General features: G+C 42.0%; 1 protein-coding gene across 2 annotated transcripts in view; it reads right to left on the minus strand.

Moving 5' to 3' along the window:
* The window catches only part of TEAD1 (TEA domain family member 1 (SV40 transcriptional enhancer factor)), a 270,625-nt gene that overhangs the window by 17,182 nt on the left and 232,251 nt on the right, over nucleotides 1-21,192 (minus strand). For both annotated transcript variants that reach the window (XM_011954266.1, XM_011954267.1), the window contains one exon: nucleotides 1,602-1,742. In XM_011954266.1, the coding sequence (XP_011809656.1) occupies nucleotides 1,602-1,742 (141 nt within the window). The remainder of the gene's footprint in view (nucleotides 1-1,601; nucleotides 1,743-21,192) is intronic.

A 21,192-nucleotide genomic window follows, 5' to 3' on the forward strand; every position in this document is an offset into this window, starting at 1 on the left:
TCCTAATCCTTAATGCTCAGGATTCCCAATTCATATTTCCAGTCTTTACCTGTCATCCAAGTTCTAGCCTTGCATCTATAATCATTACCTATACCCTCTTGAACACTAGTGGCAGTACCATCCTTCCAAGCATAAAATGTGAGTGTGACTTTTGACTCTTCCTCCTCATTAATATCCAGTTCGTTTCTAAGTTCCATTCAAAACATCTTACTGGATTCCCACTGCCACCACTGTGGGAAAGCTCATGACCCCTAAGCTTAAATTGTCCATCTAAGTCAACTCCCCTGGATCCTCTTCTGCCAGCATAACCTTTCCTCAACCACATTCTCATAAGGCCTGTCCAGTGCTCAAGGGGTTTGTGCTGTTGCTATGAGGGCCTGCAGCATCCCAAATCCTCATTGCTTAGCCCAGGGTCTTAAGAAGTAAACTCTTCTCCCTCTCTCCCTCCTCAGCACAAAGTCTTTGTACAGCTAAGGTGGGCTCTTGAACCTGAAAGGTCCAGGGCCACTGGCTCACCTGAGCATGGATCAATTAATTGGGTGATGGGTAGAAGACACTAAAAAACACAACCTTTAAGGAATGCCAACAACAAACATTATTCAACAGAGCAACTCACCCTGATCAAACAAATATACATCTTTTTAAAGGGAGGAAGGTATGAAACATAAAAGCCATAAAAAGATATTGGATCCTAATATATAATAAACTCTATCTAAAACAATTAAAAGCAAAGGCAGTGGAAATGGCAAAAGCAACAATATCCAACTCAAGGTGTCATGGTTTCAGAGGGCAGGTGCCAATCAGCTGAGTACCATCTTGACATCTATCTACAATGCCTGGGAGTGCCCTTGGACCTAGAAGTTGGGTATAGAGAGGGCATCATTCTGAGTGGCAGGGCCTATCTCCACCCAGCTTTCATGCCAGGCTACCCCACAAGGCCTCACGCAGGGGTGCACAGCACTGGCTGAGCAGGGCACAGCTGACTTCAGACACAGTCAGAGGACTGGCACGGGACCTCCTATTTGCTTCCTTTCCTTCCTTTCAGGTGCTTCCAAATCACTTTACCTTTTTAGAAGTAACAAGAAAAAGAAGTGGGAGAAAGGAGGAGAGTGATATGTTTTGGCTGTGTCCCCAACCGAATCTCACCTCGAACTGTAATCCCCACGTCAGAGGAGGGGCCTGGTGGCAGGTGATTGGATCATGGGGGCGGTTTCTCCCATGCTGTTCCTGTGATACTGTGGGAGTTCTCACCAGATCTGATGGGTTAAAAGTGTGTGGTGGTTCCCACCCACCTTTCTCCTGCCGCCATGAGAAGATATGCCTTGCTTTCCCTTCACCTTCTGCCACCATGATTCTAAGTTTCCTGAGACCCCCAAATCATGCTTCCTGTTAAGCCTGTGGAACTGTGAGTCAATGAAACCTCTTTTCTTTATAAATTACCCATTTGCAAGTAGTTCTTCATAGTAGTGTGAGAATGGACTAATACAGAAGGTAAGAAGGAGACATCCAAAAAAGTACAATTCTCTGCCCCAAGGAAGGCTTAAAGGAAGGCAACAGTCTGCCCTTGAATGAAGTTTCCCAGTATACAGAGGCCAACTTACCTCTACTTTTTCTACTACTTGCTTCCCAAAGGAGCAAACTTTGGTGGAACAGGTGACTGTCATATTTTCAGAACTCTCGTACTGACTGGTTACACCATAAAAAGCCCCAGCATCATCTTGAATATTGCAGTTTAAATCAGCCTGTTGGAAAGGAAATGGAGGTGTGGGTTATTCTCTCATCCCAGGAGTCACGGCACCGAGCAGTAACTTTCCGGGTAAGACATCCACTTGGCTGAATGAAGTCGGCTGGCTTGGGAAGATGATGCTCATCTAGAAACAAGTTCAATACCCATCTGTCATTTTTTAAAGAGGTTGCTGATTTGGGCAGTCCTCTCTTGAAATGACAAGCTACATGTATCAATTTTGTTTTACTTTCTTGCATTCAGTATCAGAATAACACTGTGTCCTTGCAATAAAAGATCCACAAGGTCTTTGAAATATGCACAGAAAGCAGGATATTAATTGGATTCATATTCACTTATCTTTAAAGATATTAAAAAAAACAGGAGACTGCAGCTGACTAGCCATTTGTCATGTATATACAAACAGAAACTTTCTTAAAAATTAGAATATCTGGAGGGGAAATGGTTCCTATTAAAGATTGACTTACAAAGATGTTAAATAATGAGCATAAGTTGCCATTCATTTAACACATTTTTATTAAGTACCTACCTGAGAGGTTCATGCTAGACAATGTACAGGTTTTGCCTACAACTGGTTACATAAAATAACTATCATTCAGATAGAAAATAAGTACCATGTCAAAGGTACTTAGAGTTCCAGCAACGGAAGGTATGACTTTCCACAGGGGGTCTCAGTTCAGGAATGATTTCGCCTAGCACATGCAGGGAAGGCTGGGGGTACAGTACAGGCCAAGGCCTGGAGTGCTGCATTCTAGCTTCTGTGCATAGATTAAGGACCTCAGACTGGGAGTTTGGAAGTGCAGCTTGGGCACAGGTTATGGGGGCTAAAAAGGCAGTACAGATTGTATTCTGTAGGAAATAGATACCCCTTGAAAGCTTGGGTGCCAAGGAAGTGATATGATTAGCCCTGTGCTTCAGACAGAAATGTCTTCAGCAGGATGCAGTGGCCACTGGAGAGGAGAAACTGGCTGCTGCAGCGTTTGATCACTGCAGTGGTCTGAATGTGCCCCCACTAAATTCATGCATTGGAAACTTAATCCCCAGTGCAAGAGTGTTGGGATGTGAGGCCTTTTGGGATGGGTTTAGGTGTGGAGCCTCTGCTCTTGCATATGGGTTAATGCTGCTATAAGTAAGGCTTTCAGAAGTAAGCTGGCTCTCTTTGGCCCTTCATCTGCCTTCCACCAGATGCTGCAGACTTGCTCTTGGACTTCCCAGCCTCTAGAAATGTGAGAAATGAATTTCTGTTCTTTATAAATTACCCCAGGCTGTGGCATTCTGTTGTAGCAGCACAAAACAGACCAAAGACAGTCACAGAGTAATAGCCGCCTTCCCTCAAATATCTACCAACCCCCTGCTCCGCGTCAGGCACAATGCTCAGAGCTCGGGATAGAACAAGCAAAATCTGAGTCAGGGCCTGCTCTCGTGAGCTTACAATTAAGTGAGGAACACACCACACAGAGCTAAGCACCAGGGAGAGATGTACAGGGGGACATGAGCACAAATGGTGAGGAGTGGGCTCCCAGGGTCAGAGGCGCCTCTAATGATGATGTAACTCAGATCCCAAGAAAGAAGACGAGGCTTTGGCAAGAGAAGCATTCCATAGGAGAGAAGAGGGTGTTCAAAGGGCACACAGCCAGAAAGAAGGACTAAAGAGAAAGCAAGAGACAGAGGATGGCAGGAGAGCTGGAGAGGTGGGAGGGCTTGGGTCTAATATCCTGAGACCAAAGGACACAGTGAGCAGACAGTCCTGGAACAGTGGCAGAGCACAACCAGCTCTGCTTTCCAAAAAGGCACCTCTGACCACAGCTCAAAGAAGACTCGAGAAGAGAGCAGAGAGGATGTATACATATACTAGGAGGCCATTATAGCAGTCCAAGCGAGAGATGATAAATGTGGGCTGCTGTGGTGGCTGTTGAAGCAGAGGTGTGTGGATCTGACACTCAAATGAGATTTTATATTTTGTGAGGTTTGGCACTTTTTTCTTTTGAGACAGGGTCTGGCTCTGTCACCTAGGCTGGAATGCAGTGGTGCAAGGCTCACTGCAACCTCCGCCTCCCAGGTTCAATGGATTCTCCCGCCTCAGCCTCCCGAGTAGCTGAGATTACAGGCATGTGCCACCACGCCCAACTAATTTCTGTATTTCTAGTAGTGACAGGGTTTTGCCTTGGTGCCCAGGCTGGTCTCGAACTCCTGGCCTCAAGTGATCTGCCCACCTCAGCCACTCTTAAGTGCTGAGATTACAGGTGTGAGGCACTGTATCACACCAGATTTGGCAGATTCTGACTGGCTAATTTTTATACCTTGACAGGCACTAACCACTAAGACCTGAGTCATCAGATACTTAAAAATAAGTATCTACATTTAAATTTCCTTTTTGAATTGGTTACTAGGAAAATGTCCATCTCCTTAGGCAAAACTTCCTACTTTCTGTCTACAAATAAAGAGAACCATGTACTCCACATTCCCCTTTTCACCTTATGTGCCAAGAAATTCAAAGCTAAATTCAGAGTTCAACTACAGTAATTAACTTGCCTAAGGTGCTTCTAATAGCTACTAACAGTCAAGATACAGCTCCTTTTACTGGTTTCCAACCTGCTTTAACTTGTACTTATCCGGTTTTACGTTACCCATAAATGTAGTGAGCTTTCTCACATTCTGTTTTTTGTATTTTATGGGATATAAATCATAAATAAATAAAAATACCCAGGTGTGCATTTTTCTCACATTCAAAGGTTTAACATTTGGCTCCACAAAAGAGCAGTTCAGCAAGAAATCATGCATGTCTTTCCCTGAGATCAGCATCTGAACTCCCAAGGCTGAAGGGGCCCCTGGGTCTAACTGAGCTCCAGCCTCCAGGGAAGAAGGGCTACTATACACCTCAGGCACACAGGGGCTCTGAACACTGGAATTCCCATCAAGCTTTCAACATGGCGGTGTTATCTTTAAGAACTGCCACTGCCTTGCTTTGCTGCCACCTCAGAATACTTTGCTGTGAAAAGCAGCTTAGGTGCTTTATGGTGACAGGATTAACGCTGTTACTATTATGATGGAGCTTGTGCCAAAACGTTCCAGATTTTTTTTTTTTTTTTTTTTGAGATGGAGTTCTGCTCTTGTTGCACAGGCTGGAGTGCAGTGGCGCGATCTCGGCTCACTGCAACCACTGCCTCCTGGGTTCAAGCGACTTTCCTGCCTCAGCCTCCTGAGTAGCTAGGATTACAGGCAGGCACCACCATGCCCAGCTAATTTTTTTTGTATTTTTAGTAGAGACAGGGTTTCTCCATGTTGGTCAGGCTGGTCTCGAACTACCACCCTCAGGTGATCCGCCCACCTTGGCCTCCCAAAGTGCTGGGATTACAGGCGTAAGCCACTGGCCTGGCCCAGCGTTTTTTTAAAAAGTAAAAACATGCATGTGGTAAAGAGGGGGAAAAATAAAACTGTAAAATGGGCATGAACCCAAAAATTTGCCAGCCTTCCTAAGGGTAACCAACGTTATCCCTTTCTCAGGTATCCTTTCAGAGATATTCAGCACTTGGGCATTCAAGCATTCCAATTCCTCCTTTATCACACAAACAGTAGCACATTATATTAACTTTTCTAAAACCTGGCATTAAACATATATATACCTAGGCATCTAGAACTCATATAGTACTAATATGGAATTTCAGTATTATAAAGTACAGCCATTTAAAGAACGAACAGCCACACTTTCTAGTGGCTGCGCATACTGTTCTATGGCACAGGTACACCATAATTTAATACATGCTCTACTGATGAATATCTACGATGCTTCCCAATGATGCTGCAGTAAGTTTATGTTGAGCAGAAAAGGTGTATTCAAAATTATTATTTTTCTTTCTTTCAACTTTAAATTCCCAGCTTTGAAAAAGAGTCTCCATGTGCTATAAATACACTGTGAGCTAATGTTGTACTAGTCGATTTTGATTAATCAAGTTGTTCTGAAAGACTACTAAATAATCAAATGTAGTCTAGCAAGCTGGGTGTGGTAGAACACCTATAGTCCCAGTTACTCGGGAGGCTGAGGCAGGAGGCTTGCTTAAGCCCAGGAGTTTGAGACCAACCTGGGCAACATAGCAAGACCCCATCTCTAAGCAGGGGGGAAAGCAGTCTAGTGGTTTTGGTGTACAGAGTGGACTATGGAAGGGAACACAGTGAAATAAGCAATTGTGTGTGGGTGACGGGGGGGGTCACTGGGAGAGTAAATAGATTTTTAAAAACTGTCAACCTTAACTTAAAACATACAAAATAATCTGTCAATATATATAATTTTAAAATGTTAACTAAGTTTAGAATGGTATTATTCACCATGATGTTAGTAAAACTGCTGAATACGTTCACAACTGTTATGGTTCTGTCTGTGTGAGGTTCCACGCTTAAGTAATGCTGGTGAAAGCAGCTGTCCCACAGCAGCGGCACACCTAGCAGATCTGACACATTTTTAAGACTGCCTACCTTTATTTGACAAATGATTTTCAATAATAACCAGCACTCTACTTCAGCTATTTAAAATTTTAAACATAAAAATTCCAAAAGCAGAAACAGAGACTGAGGGAATGGAAAAAAAAGTTCTGTTTCCTCATCTTCATAATCATTCTACTATTGTTGCTCATTGACAAATCTGTTTAACTACTGGAACAAGTAGCACCATGGGGACTGTGGACTCAGACTGCACCCGAAATGAGTACAAGGCTGGGTCCGCATGTGTTACTAAAGGAGAATTAATATAATGGATAATGTGCATGGTAATTTGAAGCATACAGATGTTTTATATATAAAATAAAAATTCACCATTATATATGTTGTATACGTACATATATAAAAAATTAAAATTCAGCTGGGTACCGTGGTTCACACCTATAATCCCAACACTTTCAGAGGTTGAGGCAGTAGGATCGCTTGAGCTCAGGAGTTCAAGACCAGCCTGGGCAACATAGGGAGATGCCATCTCTACAAATAATTTTTTTTTAATTAGTCGGGCATGGTAGTATGTGCTGGTAGTCCCAGCTACCTGGGAGGCTACAAAAGGAAGCTTCCTAGAGCCCAGGAGTTTGAGGCTGCAGTGAGCCACATGATTTGTACCACCATACTCCAGCCCGGGCAACAGAACCAGATGCTGTCTCAAAAAAAAATTAATTAAAAAAATTGAACACTAACTTCACCATTTAGGACTCAGGCCAACAAAGGAGGTTTTGTCAGTTAATACGGTGATAATAAAAAGAAAACTGATTTTTTAGATGGTTTTGTCACTGTTGTAAATTCCTTACAGCCAAGCAACATCCTTATTGTTTGCAGCTGGGGCAGACCATGCCTACCACCTCACCATTGGTTTACCATTATCTCTTAGAACTCCCCAAACGACTTTAATATAGCTTTCATTTGGAATGGATGATCTGTAGTTACAATGACAGAATTATTCAAAACAAAGTTATTAAAGAATACCCAACCTACCCTCAGAAACCATCCCAACAAATTATGTGTTTTAAAGTTGTCAAAGTTACCATTTTTACATAAAATTAAAACATAACATTCAGAGAAGTATACAAATTGGAAGTTTACAGTTCGATTAATTTTCATCAAGTGAACCAGCATCCAGATGAAGAGATGGAAGTCCCTCTCTCCCCCAAATATCCTTCCTTCCAGGCACAATAATCCATACACCTTGCCAGTGTAACCATGATCCTGAAACATTACACATTAGTTTTGTCTGCTTTCTGAACTTTAAGCAAGTGGAACTAAACAGGGTTTATGCTTGTGTTTAGTTTGTTTACTCAGCATTTGATTTGTGAGATTCAACCACATTGTTGTATATAGTTCATTCATCCTCATTACTGCAGAATATTCCATTGAATGAAAAATGCCACAATCTATCCACCCTATTACTTAGGGACATCTGCAAGGCTTCCAAATGGACCTATTATGAAGAGTGCTACTATGAACGTTCTTGAATATGCTTTTGATGAACATACGGATGTGCTTCTGTTGGGTGTTCCTAGGAGTATAATTGCTCGGTCACAGAGTCTATGTGCATTTTATCCTTCATTTAGATATGAGGTAAGAAGAAACAGTCTGAGAAAATTCTCTATTTAATTATTAGTGTAAATTTAAGAGATTAGATTTTAAAAGGCTTCCCAGCTAACAGTAAATAACCAATTTGCCATTACAACTGCTTTGTAATTACCCTTGAACATAGAAAATAATTATGTAGCTATCCAACCATATCACAAATGCTCTTCAGGAATTTTCTAGGAGGAAGTAATGATGTAAAATATAATTATCTGTCAGCTGATAGTGTTATGGCTATTCCAGAAAGAAATGCAGTCACTGAACTCCCATGAAACAAAGAATAATATCAAAGAATGTTAGCATTAAATTAACAACAAAGGAGTCTGGGATTTGCAGAGTTCATTATCTACCCTACTGACACGTCCCCCTCCCAACTGAAAATAAGAGGCCACTTATTTCATGTAGTTCTGAAAGCAAGAAAATGAGTTGTTTTTTTTTTTTTTGAGACAGAGTCTCATTCTGTCGCCCAGGCTGGAGTGCTGTGGCCAGATCTCAGCTCACTGCAAGCTCCGCCTTCCGGGTTTACGCCATTCTCCTGCCTCAGCCTCCCGAGTAGCTGGGACTACAGGCGCCTGCCACCTCGCCCAGCTAGTTTTTTGTATTTTTTAGTAGAGACGGGGTTTCACTGGGTTAGCCAGGATGGTCTCGATCTCCTGACCTTGTGATCCGCCCGTCTCGGCCTCCCAAAGTGCTGGGATTACAGGCTTGAGCCACCGAGCCCGGCCAGAAAATGAGTTTAAAAAAATGTACCACTATCAGAGATACAAACTATTTCTGCCTAAGCAGCTTTTACCTAATCACAGGATATTTTCTAAAAGTAAATAAAACCAAAAATCCAAGAAGCAGTTGAAAACTAGTAAAACTTATCTTTCCAATACATTCCAAAGTCAAACCATATCCCATCTTCTGGGCACAAGCTAGCCAAAAAAGGCTGGTCACGGGCCAGGTTCTGCAATGTTAAAAAACAACACTTAAAAATATGGCTGGGGAAGTCCAGGCAAATGAGCGCTTCTAAGAAATCTTCTTCCTGTTTGCTCTAGAAACAGAGACCCTAAACTCTAAGATGAAACTTAGTTCAGAGGTCAACTCTCTCCTACTTCCAAAAGCAGAAATCCTTTCCACAGCATCCTGATCTGCACTGCCTTAAAGCGAAATACTGTCAGACACAGGAAAACCACTTCAATAACGCTGCTGGGCCAGGCACGGTGGCCACTTATGCCCAGGAGTTTGAGACCAGCCTGGGCAACATAGCAAGACTCCATCTCTATTTATAAATAATAATTTTTTTTCTATTTATAAATAATAATAATAATATTGGACAGTCTTAACTGTTAGATAATTCTTTTTTCTGTTATATTAATTTTCTCTGCTACAAATTATCACAAATTTAGTGGCTTAAAACAAGACAAGCTAATTATTTTATATTCCTGTAGGTCAGAAATTTAATTCAGCTCTCAGCCAGCTAAGATCAAGGAACTAGAAGGGATATAACTCCTTACTAGACAGAGGCTCTGAAAAGGGTTCTGTTTCCTTGCCTCTTCCAGCTTCTGAGACCACCCACATTCCTTGTCCCGGAGCCCCTTGCTCCATTTTCAAAGCTGGAAACACCAGCCGAATCCTCACATGCCAACTGTCATCTCTCTGGATGTCTTCTTTTGTCTCCCTCTTCTGCTTAAGGGACGTTGGGACCACACTAGGCCCACTTAGATAATCCAAGATATTCTATCTGCTGATTAACAACTTTTAATTCCCCTTTGCCATGTAATGTACCATTATCCACAGATTCCATGGCTACAGATGAGGCATCTCTGGGGATCCATGATGTTGCCTATTACATCTGTTAAGTTGAAATGAGCTCCTCTGTAACTTCCATCCACAACTTCAGGTACCACAGACCTAAGAACACTTCTGTAACAATTCTGCAGTTCTCTTTCCTTTCCTCCTTAACTTCACCATTCCTCTCTTCCTCCTCACCCACATAGTTCTTCAGGTTCTGTTTGCTTCCCAAGATTCAAGTTTTACATTTACTTTTTTAAACTCTGTCCAAAGTTCAGTCCTCCATCTCATCCAGTCTGACACTGGTCCAGGCGTCTGTGAATGCTGCCTCTCATTTGTCATCTCATCTCAGACACTGGACTGACAGCACAGGCAGCAGAAGTGAGGGATCTGGAATCACTTTTTGGGTCTCGTTTTTCTCATCTTTATCCACAGGGAAGATGACCTGTTTCCAAAGGCCACGGTGGTAATATGAGGAGATAATGCATATGAAATTCATCTGCAATCTATAATGTACTATAAAAATTAGTCATTAACAATACCTATAATCACTCCTGTTCACCTGTCAATTTGAAATATAGACCACGATAGAGATGAAGACAGAGCCTCAAGTCACATCTACAGATACCTTTCCTCAACGAGACAAGAGTTTGTGATCAATAAACACAATAAAGACTGTCACCACGGAGCCAGTCTTGGCCCCAACCCACATTTGTCGGGTGTGTGGCACAGATGCAACACTGGCTTTTTCCAAACAGAAAAATTAGGACTTTTTCTGGTTTGTGTTTATGATGGGTCTTATATATTAAGTACAACAGCTCAAACAGGTACAAAATTATCTTTCTCACAAAGGCATGATTAGACATGTTATAGAATTCTTTCTGGGAATAAAAAAAAGCCACCATTAACACATGTGTGTTGAGTGAATTAAAGACTTTAAGGTCTATTTGTGGGCAAGTCCTGAAAAACAACAAAAAGTCAAAGCAGAAGCAGGTTTCAATGATGGGCAGAGGAAGCGGACAGCAACAGAAAACAAAAATATATCCCATCAAAAGCTTCCAAATTCTTTCCCAAATCATCCTTCTCTTACACCCATTACTTCCACAACTGAAACAGTTTAAGTTCCCAGATAAGAGTCTGGATTGGTTTCTCCTCTATCACCTCTCACTCAGTAAGCCCATTTATTCATAGATCTGTTCTTTTTTTTTGAGACAGAGTCTCACTCTGCTGCCCAGGCTGGAGTACAGTGGCACAATGTCAGCTCACTGCAACCTTGACCTTCTGGGTTCAAGCGATTCTACTGCCTCAGCCTCCCAAGTAGCTGGGATTACAGATGCACGCCACCACACTAATTTTTGTATCTTTTAGTAGAGAATGGGTTTCACTATGTTGGCCAGGCTGGTCTTGAACTCCTGACATAAAGTGATCCACCTGCCTTGGCCTCTCAAAGTGCTGGGATTATAGGTGTGGGCCACCATGCCCAGTCATCCTGGAGCTATTTGGTTTAATTTCATGTTTTTGCCTTTTGGGAGTAAATATGAAAAATGCAACACTCTCCAAAGATTGACCCTTCCCATTTCAAGGGTAAGGAAGAACGAGGCCTCGCCCAAGTATGTGGGATCTGAAGTCCTTGGAGGCGGGTGCTAGGCCAGGGGACAGAGTGGATCATCCCTGCAAAACCTCTGTCCTCTGGAGACCTGGCTGTGGGGGCAGAAGGATTAGGAAGTGAAGGCTACTTCTGCCCAGTGAAGAATGAGAGTGAGCAGCTCACACAGCAGCAGCATTTGGCAGATGACAACAACTTTGTCACAAGCTTCACTGGGGAAAAGCCTGTTGGAACAAAGGCAAAGAGATAACCTCTAAGGCACAAGGCAGGGGGACAGCAGGGGCACAGAGTCAGGAGAAGGCTATGGGCCTTCCTTTCCTATCCAGAGGGCTTGGAAGAGCTGCAGAGAATGACGTGATTGCAAAAATGAAAACATCAAGAGGACTGTCCCCAACCAGAGACAGTCTAATAGGCACTGATGGCTGCAACAAGACACTGGCATTTTAAAACACTACTTTGAACCTCTCTTTATCCTCTCTGAGCAATGATCAAAGAACCAAGATTTCAAATTGTGAAGCAATTTTTTCCAATGGTAGCATCTGGCTCCTTGGCAGGCGGTGCTGGGAGCTGGGCCCTGTGGTGGGCAGCCGTCCAGGCCTGCCACATGGTGAGGCTCGACCAGGCAGGGCACAGTGCGGCATTGCAGCTGCTCCCACAGGCACCAAAGGACAATCGCTCTGCACTGGGCCTGGAGCTGTGGGGCAAAAGTGCCCCTAGAGGCAGCATTGCCATGCAGGGGTCTGGAGAAAGCTGGTTGCTCTCAAAGGCTCCTCACCCTCTCATTTGCATGCATCTGCATCCTGGCTAAGACCCTTGAAGTCCGTCCCATTGACATTCAGAGGCTTGGGGTGGGTACGGAAGCTGGGCCAACTGTGAGACAGCTCCCCAGCAAGGAAGCCTGCATTTAGGGGGAGTGAAGGAGCTGCCCTCAGAAAAGAGTCTTTGAGTGTGTTCACTTCAGCCCTTATGCCCTGCCCAACCCAATGATGAGACAGCAGCTGTAGCCTGCCTGCCACAGCTGTTTTAAATAAGAATAATAGGAATAAACTCAGCCACGGCTCTTCAAGTTACTTCCCGCTAATTATGGCATATATTTACATCTACAAAATAGAAGATTTTTAAAAACACCACCAAGGCCCCCTTTATTGTGCAGATTGGCACCCCTATTTGAATTTCATAAACATTTAGTACTTCAAAGAATCTTAAAAGCTTGCTCTAATTATGATATGCAGTGGTTGAAAAGCTGCCTGTCTGCACTGCAAATTCCTACAAATACCAGCATTCGGTTTTTCAAAAATTCAATTAATATCACCCACACAACTTCAGGTGACCGCCAATGGCAACTTCACATAGTGGCTAGGATGAAAGAGTCGGGTCTCAGCTCCAACTACAAAGCAGCTACACAGGCCAGTTCTTTCCAATAGAGGCAAGTAATGAGTTCTGGGTGCCCAGCTGAGCTGGCCCCAAACCCTTCTCATTCATCAGGTGTGTGAACACTGGCCCAGACACTACCTTTCCCAGGAAACAGGACCTTTTTATGGTTTCAAGGTTTTGTGCCTGAGAAGTTTTTCATAGAAAAACAATAACAACTCCAAACCAATGATACTAAGTGAACTTGTAAGTGAACTAACAAGTGCAGAGTTGCCAGATAAAATAGGGAACCCAGTTCACTCGCATCTCAAATGAACAGCTAATACTTTTTCAGTACATATGAACATATATACCAAATACTCTATAGGACATGCACACCAAGTATTCATTGTTTACTTGAAATGCAAAGTTAACTGGGCAACGTGCTAAATCTGACAACTCTACTATCAAGAAACCTTTACTACAAAGAATAAAAACTGAGACTTACCCTCAAATTTTCATTGCTGTAAAAGGCATCATATGTCCAAGATACTTTAGGTAGGGAAAATGAAGTTGCAGGAAACACTTGGAGCATAATCCTTTTTTAGTAAAAACAAGTGATGTATATGTGTATGTATAATGTTTGTAGATACATATGTAAAAGTCTAAAACGATGCGTTCCAAATTTTGGGATCTGGCTGACCACAGGCATGCATGTGTGCAAGGAGGATCTCACATTTTATTCTATATTCTTTTCAACTGCTCAAACTATTCATAACAAACCTACAATACTTTTTTAATTTAAAAAGTAAATTAAAACGAGGTGGACTTGGGGATAGGAGGTACCGTGGATCTTCACCTGCACATGGAGAGGTGATCTCTCACACCACCAAGGGCCTAGGTTCAGTTTTATGCAACTGACTGAGATCCCTGAAGTGTCCAGTTAATCCAACTATGCCTTGCAAAACTGGGTCTGAAAATATTCAGCCACCCTGACTATGCCACATCAATTCTTTCCTTCTCAGGTTTTCCTTGAGGTGAAGTGGTAACAGTGACAGCATGAATCAAGCTAATCGTGGCAGCAGCTCAGGTGGGATCGTGGCTTAGCATCTCAGTCTGTAGTCACAGAAGGGAGTGGAATTAAATGGCCCCAGAAGGAAGGGACAGACCCCTGACCTGGGCTTTCTTAGCAACCACAGAGCCGAAGGACCCAGGACAGAAAGTCTCGTAGGAATAGCTATTGGAATGAATTCCTCTACGAGGTCACGACAACTCCCAATGCAAGAGATTCTGCCCAGAAGCCCTGAAGATTTAAGAGTTGAAGGTTGAAAAAATAGAAGGATCTGTGGTTTATCAGAAGAGGATAGGAGGAAAAGTAATGTAAGCTTTTGTGCTCATTTTCCAAGCTATCCTATCCTGTGAAATCTATGATTTCATTCCTACCATGTTTTAGGCTTTCAGAGGATTCAGGTATGGTCTTTTGAAGTGAATCCCGCATGACCAGTGTTTCCATCCACATCTCTCCCTATTCTCCAAGTTCAGGAAGCCCCAGTGGCCACGGGGACCCCTCACCACCTCCCAGTAAGACTCCTTGTCTGTACATGAGTATTCACTGCCCTGAAAACTCCTTCTCACTCCCCTTGCATTGACCAAATTCTATCAAGATTCTGTTTAAATGCCATGTCTTTGTGAGCCCTTCCAGAATGTTCTCAGGCAAAAAAGGTTCCACCTCTGTGCTTCCACAGCAACTTCTGCCCACTTCCACTATAGCTCCTACCCCTCGGCGCTGTCATTTACCTGCCCACATGTCTGCCATCCCTCACCAGACCCTGAGCCATGAAATCAGAACTTCTCAATCACATCTGCTTCCCAGTTTTCCAGAAGCAAAGTCGAGATTAGCAAATGTGTGTTGAATGAGTTTCTGGCAATGAAGTGGCCCAGAAAAGCTTTCGAGTGAGTCTCCTGAGGTCTCCTCCTCCTCCTACGAATTGCTTGCGGATGATTCTTCACAAACTCTCAGGTGGTAATGTGAGCTGGCAACGTGGCAGAGTGCCCAGTGCCCAGCAATTTCTTTAGGACCATTTACTGATTGAAATAAAATAACTTTCCAGGTAACTTAAAAAAAAAAAAAACCTTGAGAATCTATCATACACATTGCAGAACTGAACAAAGGCCACAGACAGGGTATACTGCCTTGGAAAGGCCTACAAAGAAGTTTGGCATCCAGGGCTTGGGAACCAGGAAGGAACAACCCTAAGCGGCAGTCAACACAGAAAATGCTCACAAGCTCCAGATATTTTTCTTATGAAAACAAACCAAAATGGGCAGATACACAAATTTATTGATTTCCCTATTCCTGTACTTACAATGGCAGGGCCTGCCTATCAAGAGATTTAAAAAAAAAAAAAAAATAACTACAGTCTACTTAAAATTTAACAGGTATTAGCCCCCAAGTACCTCTGAATATCATGATACTTCTCACTAATCTTTCTTCTACTTAAATCATTTCATAACTTAATATTGTTCAGTTAACTTTAAAACTTAACACATTTTGAGATGAGACAGAAGTAGAGAGAAATGGAAAACTTATTGAGCTGAAAGGCCCCTCCTTCCTGATAGCAGTTCAAAACATGTGGAAAGCAAACGATTTCGTATTGTTAACTTCCTCTTCCATGAATAGCAACAGGACGTTTGGTTCCAAATGACAGACTGAGGTCTACAAGTCCAACCTAAACCATGCAGAATACAATTAGAAACAGGCTGAGACTCCTATGGGGGCAGGGTCTGTTTTGCAGGGTTACTGTTTCTTCTTTTTAAATAAAACCTGGTTTTATGCAGAGTGACTGTCATTTTGTTGAACAAACATGATTTCATTTCTACCAAGACAAAAGAATCTTCTGAAGGCTGTCCTCTTTCCAGGTAACTTGCTTCCCCTTTTTTTGTTTTATAAAATATTCTCACATCTGCTATCGTTAGTAAAAGTAGGCTTGCTTTTTCTTCCTTTAAAAATAATAGGTTAAGAAAGTAAATTGGCCAGGCACGGTGGCTCATGCCTATAATCTCAGCATTCTGGAAGGCCAAGGCGGGTGGATCACCCGAGGTCAGGAGTTCGAGACCAGCCTGGCCAACATGGCAAAACCCCGTCTCTACCAAAAATACAAAAATTAGCTGGGTGCAGTGGCAGGACAATCGCTTGAACCCAAGAGGCAGAGGTTGCAGTGAGCTGAGATTGCACTACTGCACTCCAGCCTGGGGGACAGAGCGAAACTCCATCTCAAAAAAAAAAAAAAAGGAAAGTAAATTAAGTAACTATGCAGACAGTATTGTCTACACTGAATGATCATAATTCCAAGAATTTTAAAATACAAAACATTTTTAAATAAGTATAGGGTAACATCATATATTCTGGTTTCTAGATATGACTAATGTGATAATGATTAGAGAGAAAGAATTATATTAAATGTGTATTTAAAAATTTGTTATAACTTGGCAACATGATACAAATTCGTAAGATTTCACTTTCATATTGCTTTCTTCTTTATTATTCCAATCAAAGTTTAAGACTAAGCCTTTATCGTACTAATCATTATTATTATGAATAGTTTTGGGTTGTAATGTTTATGAATAGAATGTTAAAAGCATATAGCTTTCTTTAGACCAGTGTTTCCAATCTTGACACCCTTGAGCATTAGGACAAGGAACAGAGTTCTGAGGCCCCTCCAAAGGTATTAGTCTCAACTGCATGTCTTATTTGGCAAAAACCATAATTTTATTTCCTTAAGTAAACTTCATGTAGCTGGAAATTAACTGCTTTTGACAGTCAGCTGTGAGCTACACTTGGGTTTTTGGCCTTCAGGATGCATGACTGAATCATACGTCCTCTAGTTCTGGGAATTCAATGTATGATCAATTCCCAAGGCTGTTGACATTTTCTTACATTAATTGCACTGTCTGCCACGTCACTGGCAATCCATCTGCCTGAATCTCAATGCTGCAATGAAGCACAGCTTCATCCACTTGGGGGTGGACAGCCTTCTTTCCTAGAGCCTACACAGCACCTGATCATGTTTTGTAAGGAAAAAAGAAGTATGATTATCTGCCAGTGACAAGTGTTTGCCTCACATATAACAAAGCTGGTTCCAAAACTCCTCTTGAACCATAATAACAATTTCAATGCTACATCAGTGTGTAATTTTCTGAGATGGTTTAATTAGGGATTTAAATTTAAGCTAAAATTGAACTGCTATGGTACTATAAAGTGCAAATAACTCAACTAAGGTGTCCATGGAATGGCAAGATGTCTTCTATGCTGGCCAGGGTCAGGTGATAATAACCAATCACAACCTATTCCTCTGCCTAGGGGTGGAGAAGATGCTTTTTTTGTTTATTTGTTTAATTCTACTTCAATTTCTAGGATACACATGCAGAATGTGCTGGTTTGTTACAAAGGAATACGTGTGCCATGGTGGTTTGTGGCACCTACTGACCTGTCCGCTAAGTTCCCTCTGCTCGCCCACCACCCTGCAATAGGCCCCCCGTGGTGTGTATTGTTCCCCTCCTTGTGTCCCCATGTTCTCACTGTTCAACTCCCACTTATGAGTGAGAACATGTCACTGGTGTTTGGTTTTCTGTTCCTGTATTAGTTTGCTGAGGATGATGGCTTCCAGCTTCATCCATGTCCCTGCAAAGGACATGATCTCATTCCTCTTTATGGCTGCATAGTATTCAGTAATAGACTGGATATAAAGAAAATGTGGCAAAGTGCTTTGGACATCAACTGACAGAAGCATCCCAACTTTAGAACTGTTGAAATGGAACAAGTCCATGTCTTAGAATTGAAGAAATATGGTGTTTCAACCTTAATAGTAATAATTGTTTCTACAGAGAATGAGGAAGAATCAAAGACTTTTGAATAAGAAGAAAAAATAAAAGCAGATGTAGAGGAACTCAAATAACAAGTGACAATAGAAGATTGTTTTTTGTTTTGTTTTAAATTCCGCCAGTCAAGGCTGATGAAGATGCCTGGTCTACTCATGCATGGCCTGAGAGAGTAACTGCTGCAACTATTTTAGAAAGCAACATGGTTATTTACACACATAACCATGTGTGTAAATCACACCACTGCACTTCAGCCTGGGCAACAGCACAACACTGTCTCAAAAAAAGAAAAGATAATTTGAAGTATAATGACATATGGCTAACATGGTATTTCATAAAGAATAAAAGTGGAGTGTCAGATTTCATGTATTCCTTGATCAAAACTACATAAACATGCATCACATTAGGTTATATTCATGATGCATTTAGGACTGAATTAAAAATTATATATTCCCAACTGTCTAGAATGTTATACCTTCATAATCATAATATAAAAACAATGCTGCTTTCTCCTTCTAATGGTAGTTGCAGGATCTCACTGACTTGTCTAGTAAGACTTAGACTTGAACTTGAATTTCCTGGTAATGGTAGTTGATTCACCTTACGTTTTGTATTCTTTTACGTGATGGTCAGTCAGGTGCAGCCACAGGACAAAGGAGAAGTTCAGGAAAAAAAATTTACTACACTCAAAGGTCCCTAAGACAGGAAACATGGCAGGCTATGAAGGGCCACATGGAAAGATACTGGGGTGGTTAGGAGGCAGAAAACAAGGGGCTAGCTTAGACCAGAGCCTTTCCTGGGCTTTCCATGGGCATGGCAGGGGAAACAGAGTGACCAATTAAGGACTAGTTTGAATAACTCCAGCTGGCTCTAAGCTGCAGAGGTGGTCCCTAGCTGTCTGGTATCATTCCAGGGAATGATTAGGGCAGAGGAACACTGCATCTTGGGGTTGGACCAGATAGAGGAGGTCTGGTTCTGGACTGGTTCATGTGCATATGAAAAGCAGGCTCCTGGACTATCCTGTTGGACAGAATCATTTTCCTACTCTAAGAACTGGCTAGACCCAGAAGGGCTGGTCTTTTCCCAGCAAGAAAGGCTTTTTAAAAAAAATCAGAACATAGTAATATACAGAATACATATATGAAAATACACCTTAGCTCCCATGTAAACATACACCAGAGCATCCCACAATGACAGGACTTCAGAGAGAAACTACCAAGGCTGCTATCCTTCAGCAATTACCATTGGCTTCCATTTAAGTGAAGCTGTGTTGGGATGGTTTCTAGTGACAGAACAGTGCTCCCTGAAGAGGCCATGCGCAGGTTTACAGAAAGAGCATGGATTCTGGACTCTAGCAGATCTAGCATTTACTAGAAATATGATGTCACAGAAGTCACTTTGCCTTTGTATGATTTGGTTTCTTCATGTGTAAAGTGGGACTCATCACATGTTCTCATAAGGATTAAATAATATCAAGTATGTGCTTAGCCCTGGCACAGTGCTTGGCTTAAAGAAGGTACCAGTTAAGCGTCAGGTTCAGGTACTGCTGAAAAAGAGAGGAACCTCTTCCCTTCCCTTCTTTCTATTCCTGCAAAATCACCTTTTCTCTCTTTGTAATTAAATATGTTGTAGAATTAAAACACATAGGAGTAAATAAAAAGAAGGCAAAAGAAATAGAAAGAAATGAATAAGAAGCTGTCATGAAAAGGAAAAGATAATAAAACTAGCAAAGGCAAAATGCAGAGTCTGTAACACTCAGTAAAAAGAATCCCATTACTCTCTTGACTGAAAAATAGTCAAAACACCGACTGTTCCCTGCTGCTGCCACAACTAAATTATGATTCCTTCTCTTTCCAAATTTTTCTACCCACCTATCTTTCCATTACCAGTGAAGACTCAGCTGCAACACACCTCAATGCACCTGAAACATACGTTACACACATCCTGTCTCAGTGCCTTTGCTTACCAGCCCATCTAAGACGTCCCCTGTAATCTGTATCCCAACACTCGCAGACATAATGGCTGAAGGAGAGGAACCCCAAAGATCTTACTGGTGAGAATATAAAATGGTACAACCACATAAAAAAAAAGTTTAGCAGTATCTTAAAATGTTAAACATAGAGTCACCATAGGACCCAGCAATTCCACTCCTAGGTAGCTCCCCAAGAAAGATGAAACAGTACGTCCACACAGAATTGTCTACAAAGACTCCATAGCAATTATTCATAATAGCCTGAAGTAGAAATGATCCACATGCCTATCAACCAGTGAATGAACAAAGCAAAATGTGGTATATACATCTGATGGGACACTAATTCTACAATAAAAAGGATGCACCTCAAACACAACACAAGTAAAATAAGCCAGCTGTGAAAGATAATACACTGAATGATTTCATTCATATGAAATGTCTAGAAAAGACAAACCGATCTAGACAGAAAGTGGATCCATAGTTGCCTGGGGCTGGGGGTGGAAATAAGAACTGACTACAAATGCGCACAGGAGATCCTTGTGGGGTGACAGACAAATTCTAACACTGGATTTTAGTATGATTACACAACTCTGTAAATTTTTCTAAAAATCATTAAATTGTACTTTCTTTTTTTTTTTGAGAAGGAGTCTCACTCTGTCGCCCAGGCTGGAGTGCAATGGTGCGATCTCGGCTCACTGTAAGCTCCGCCTCCCAGGTTCACACCATTCTCTTGCCTCAGCCTCCCAAGTAGCTGGGACTACAGGCACCCGCCACCACACCCAGCGAATTTTTTGTATTTTTAGTAGAGATAGGGTTTAACCATGTTAGCCAGGATGGTCTTGATCTCCTGACCTCATGATCTGCCTGCCTCGGCCTCCCAAAGTGCTGGGATTACAGGCATGAGCCACTGTGCCCAGCCTAAATTGTACATTTAACATGAGTGATTTTTATAGTATGTAAATTATACCTCAATAAGGCTCTTAAAAAAGATCTTAACAGATAAACAGCCATTCACAGGGGCTTTTAAGGGGTCCCACACCATGAAGGCATGGACAATGTAAAGCTTATATGGTAGAGGGGTGCTCATGCTGGCATCCTTGACTCTGTTATTTATTTATGCTTTGGGGCCTGGGATGCCAGTAGAGTCTTCCACCCTAAAATCAGTGGAGTGACTGCTACTTGGCTCATCGCCATCCCATTTGCCTCAAAGTGTCAACTCGCAGAGCTGAAGTGCCTGCATCTGGGGCTTAAGTGCAGGTACTTCAGGTAACACATAGTATTTTTCCATAGCAAACCCCTCACATGGTCTAGCCTGACCAAGCCCAGGTTGGACGTAGCAGACATTCTGAAAACCGAATTCAGGAACAATCAAATGAACAAGTAAGAGTCAGGCTGATACTGACAGCCTAGAGACTTTAGGCCATTTGAAAAAGAAGAAAAGGACTGGGTATTGAGCCTCTGTTGTAACAAAAATAAGCACATCTGCTAAGCATACTGCTAAAAGATATTTTGAAGGGGATGTGAAACGTACTTCAGACACACCCACTGGAAGCACCTACTGATATCCAATGATAGATATTCTAAATGTAATTCATTCTTACTGAGTCATTAGAGGAAGCCAATGACATTTCAAATTGCAAACCAAATTTAAATTGCCTTCCCTCCTTCATTTTAATATAGTTATGACTGAATTTCTTTATAAAGGTTAAGTACTCCTAACAACTGTACTGAAGGAGTGATGTTTTCTATCACATTCATGGAAGTTCTCCATTTTAATTCTGCAAA

The sequence above is a fragment of the Colobus angolensis genome, unplaced genomic scaffold (assembly GCF_000951035.1).
Source record: "Colobus angolensis palliatus isolate OR3802 unplaced genomic scaffold, Cang.pa_1.0 Scaffold380, whole genome shotgun sequence".
Taxonomy (NCBI): Eukaryota; Metazoa; Chordata; class Mammalia; order Primates; family Cercopithecidae; genus Colobus; species Colobus angolensis.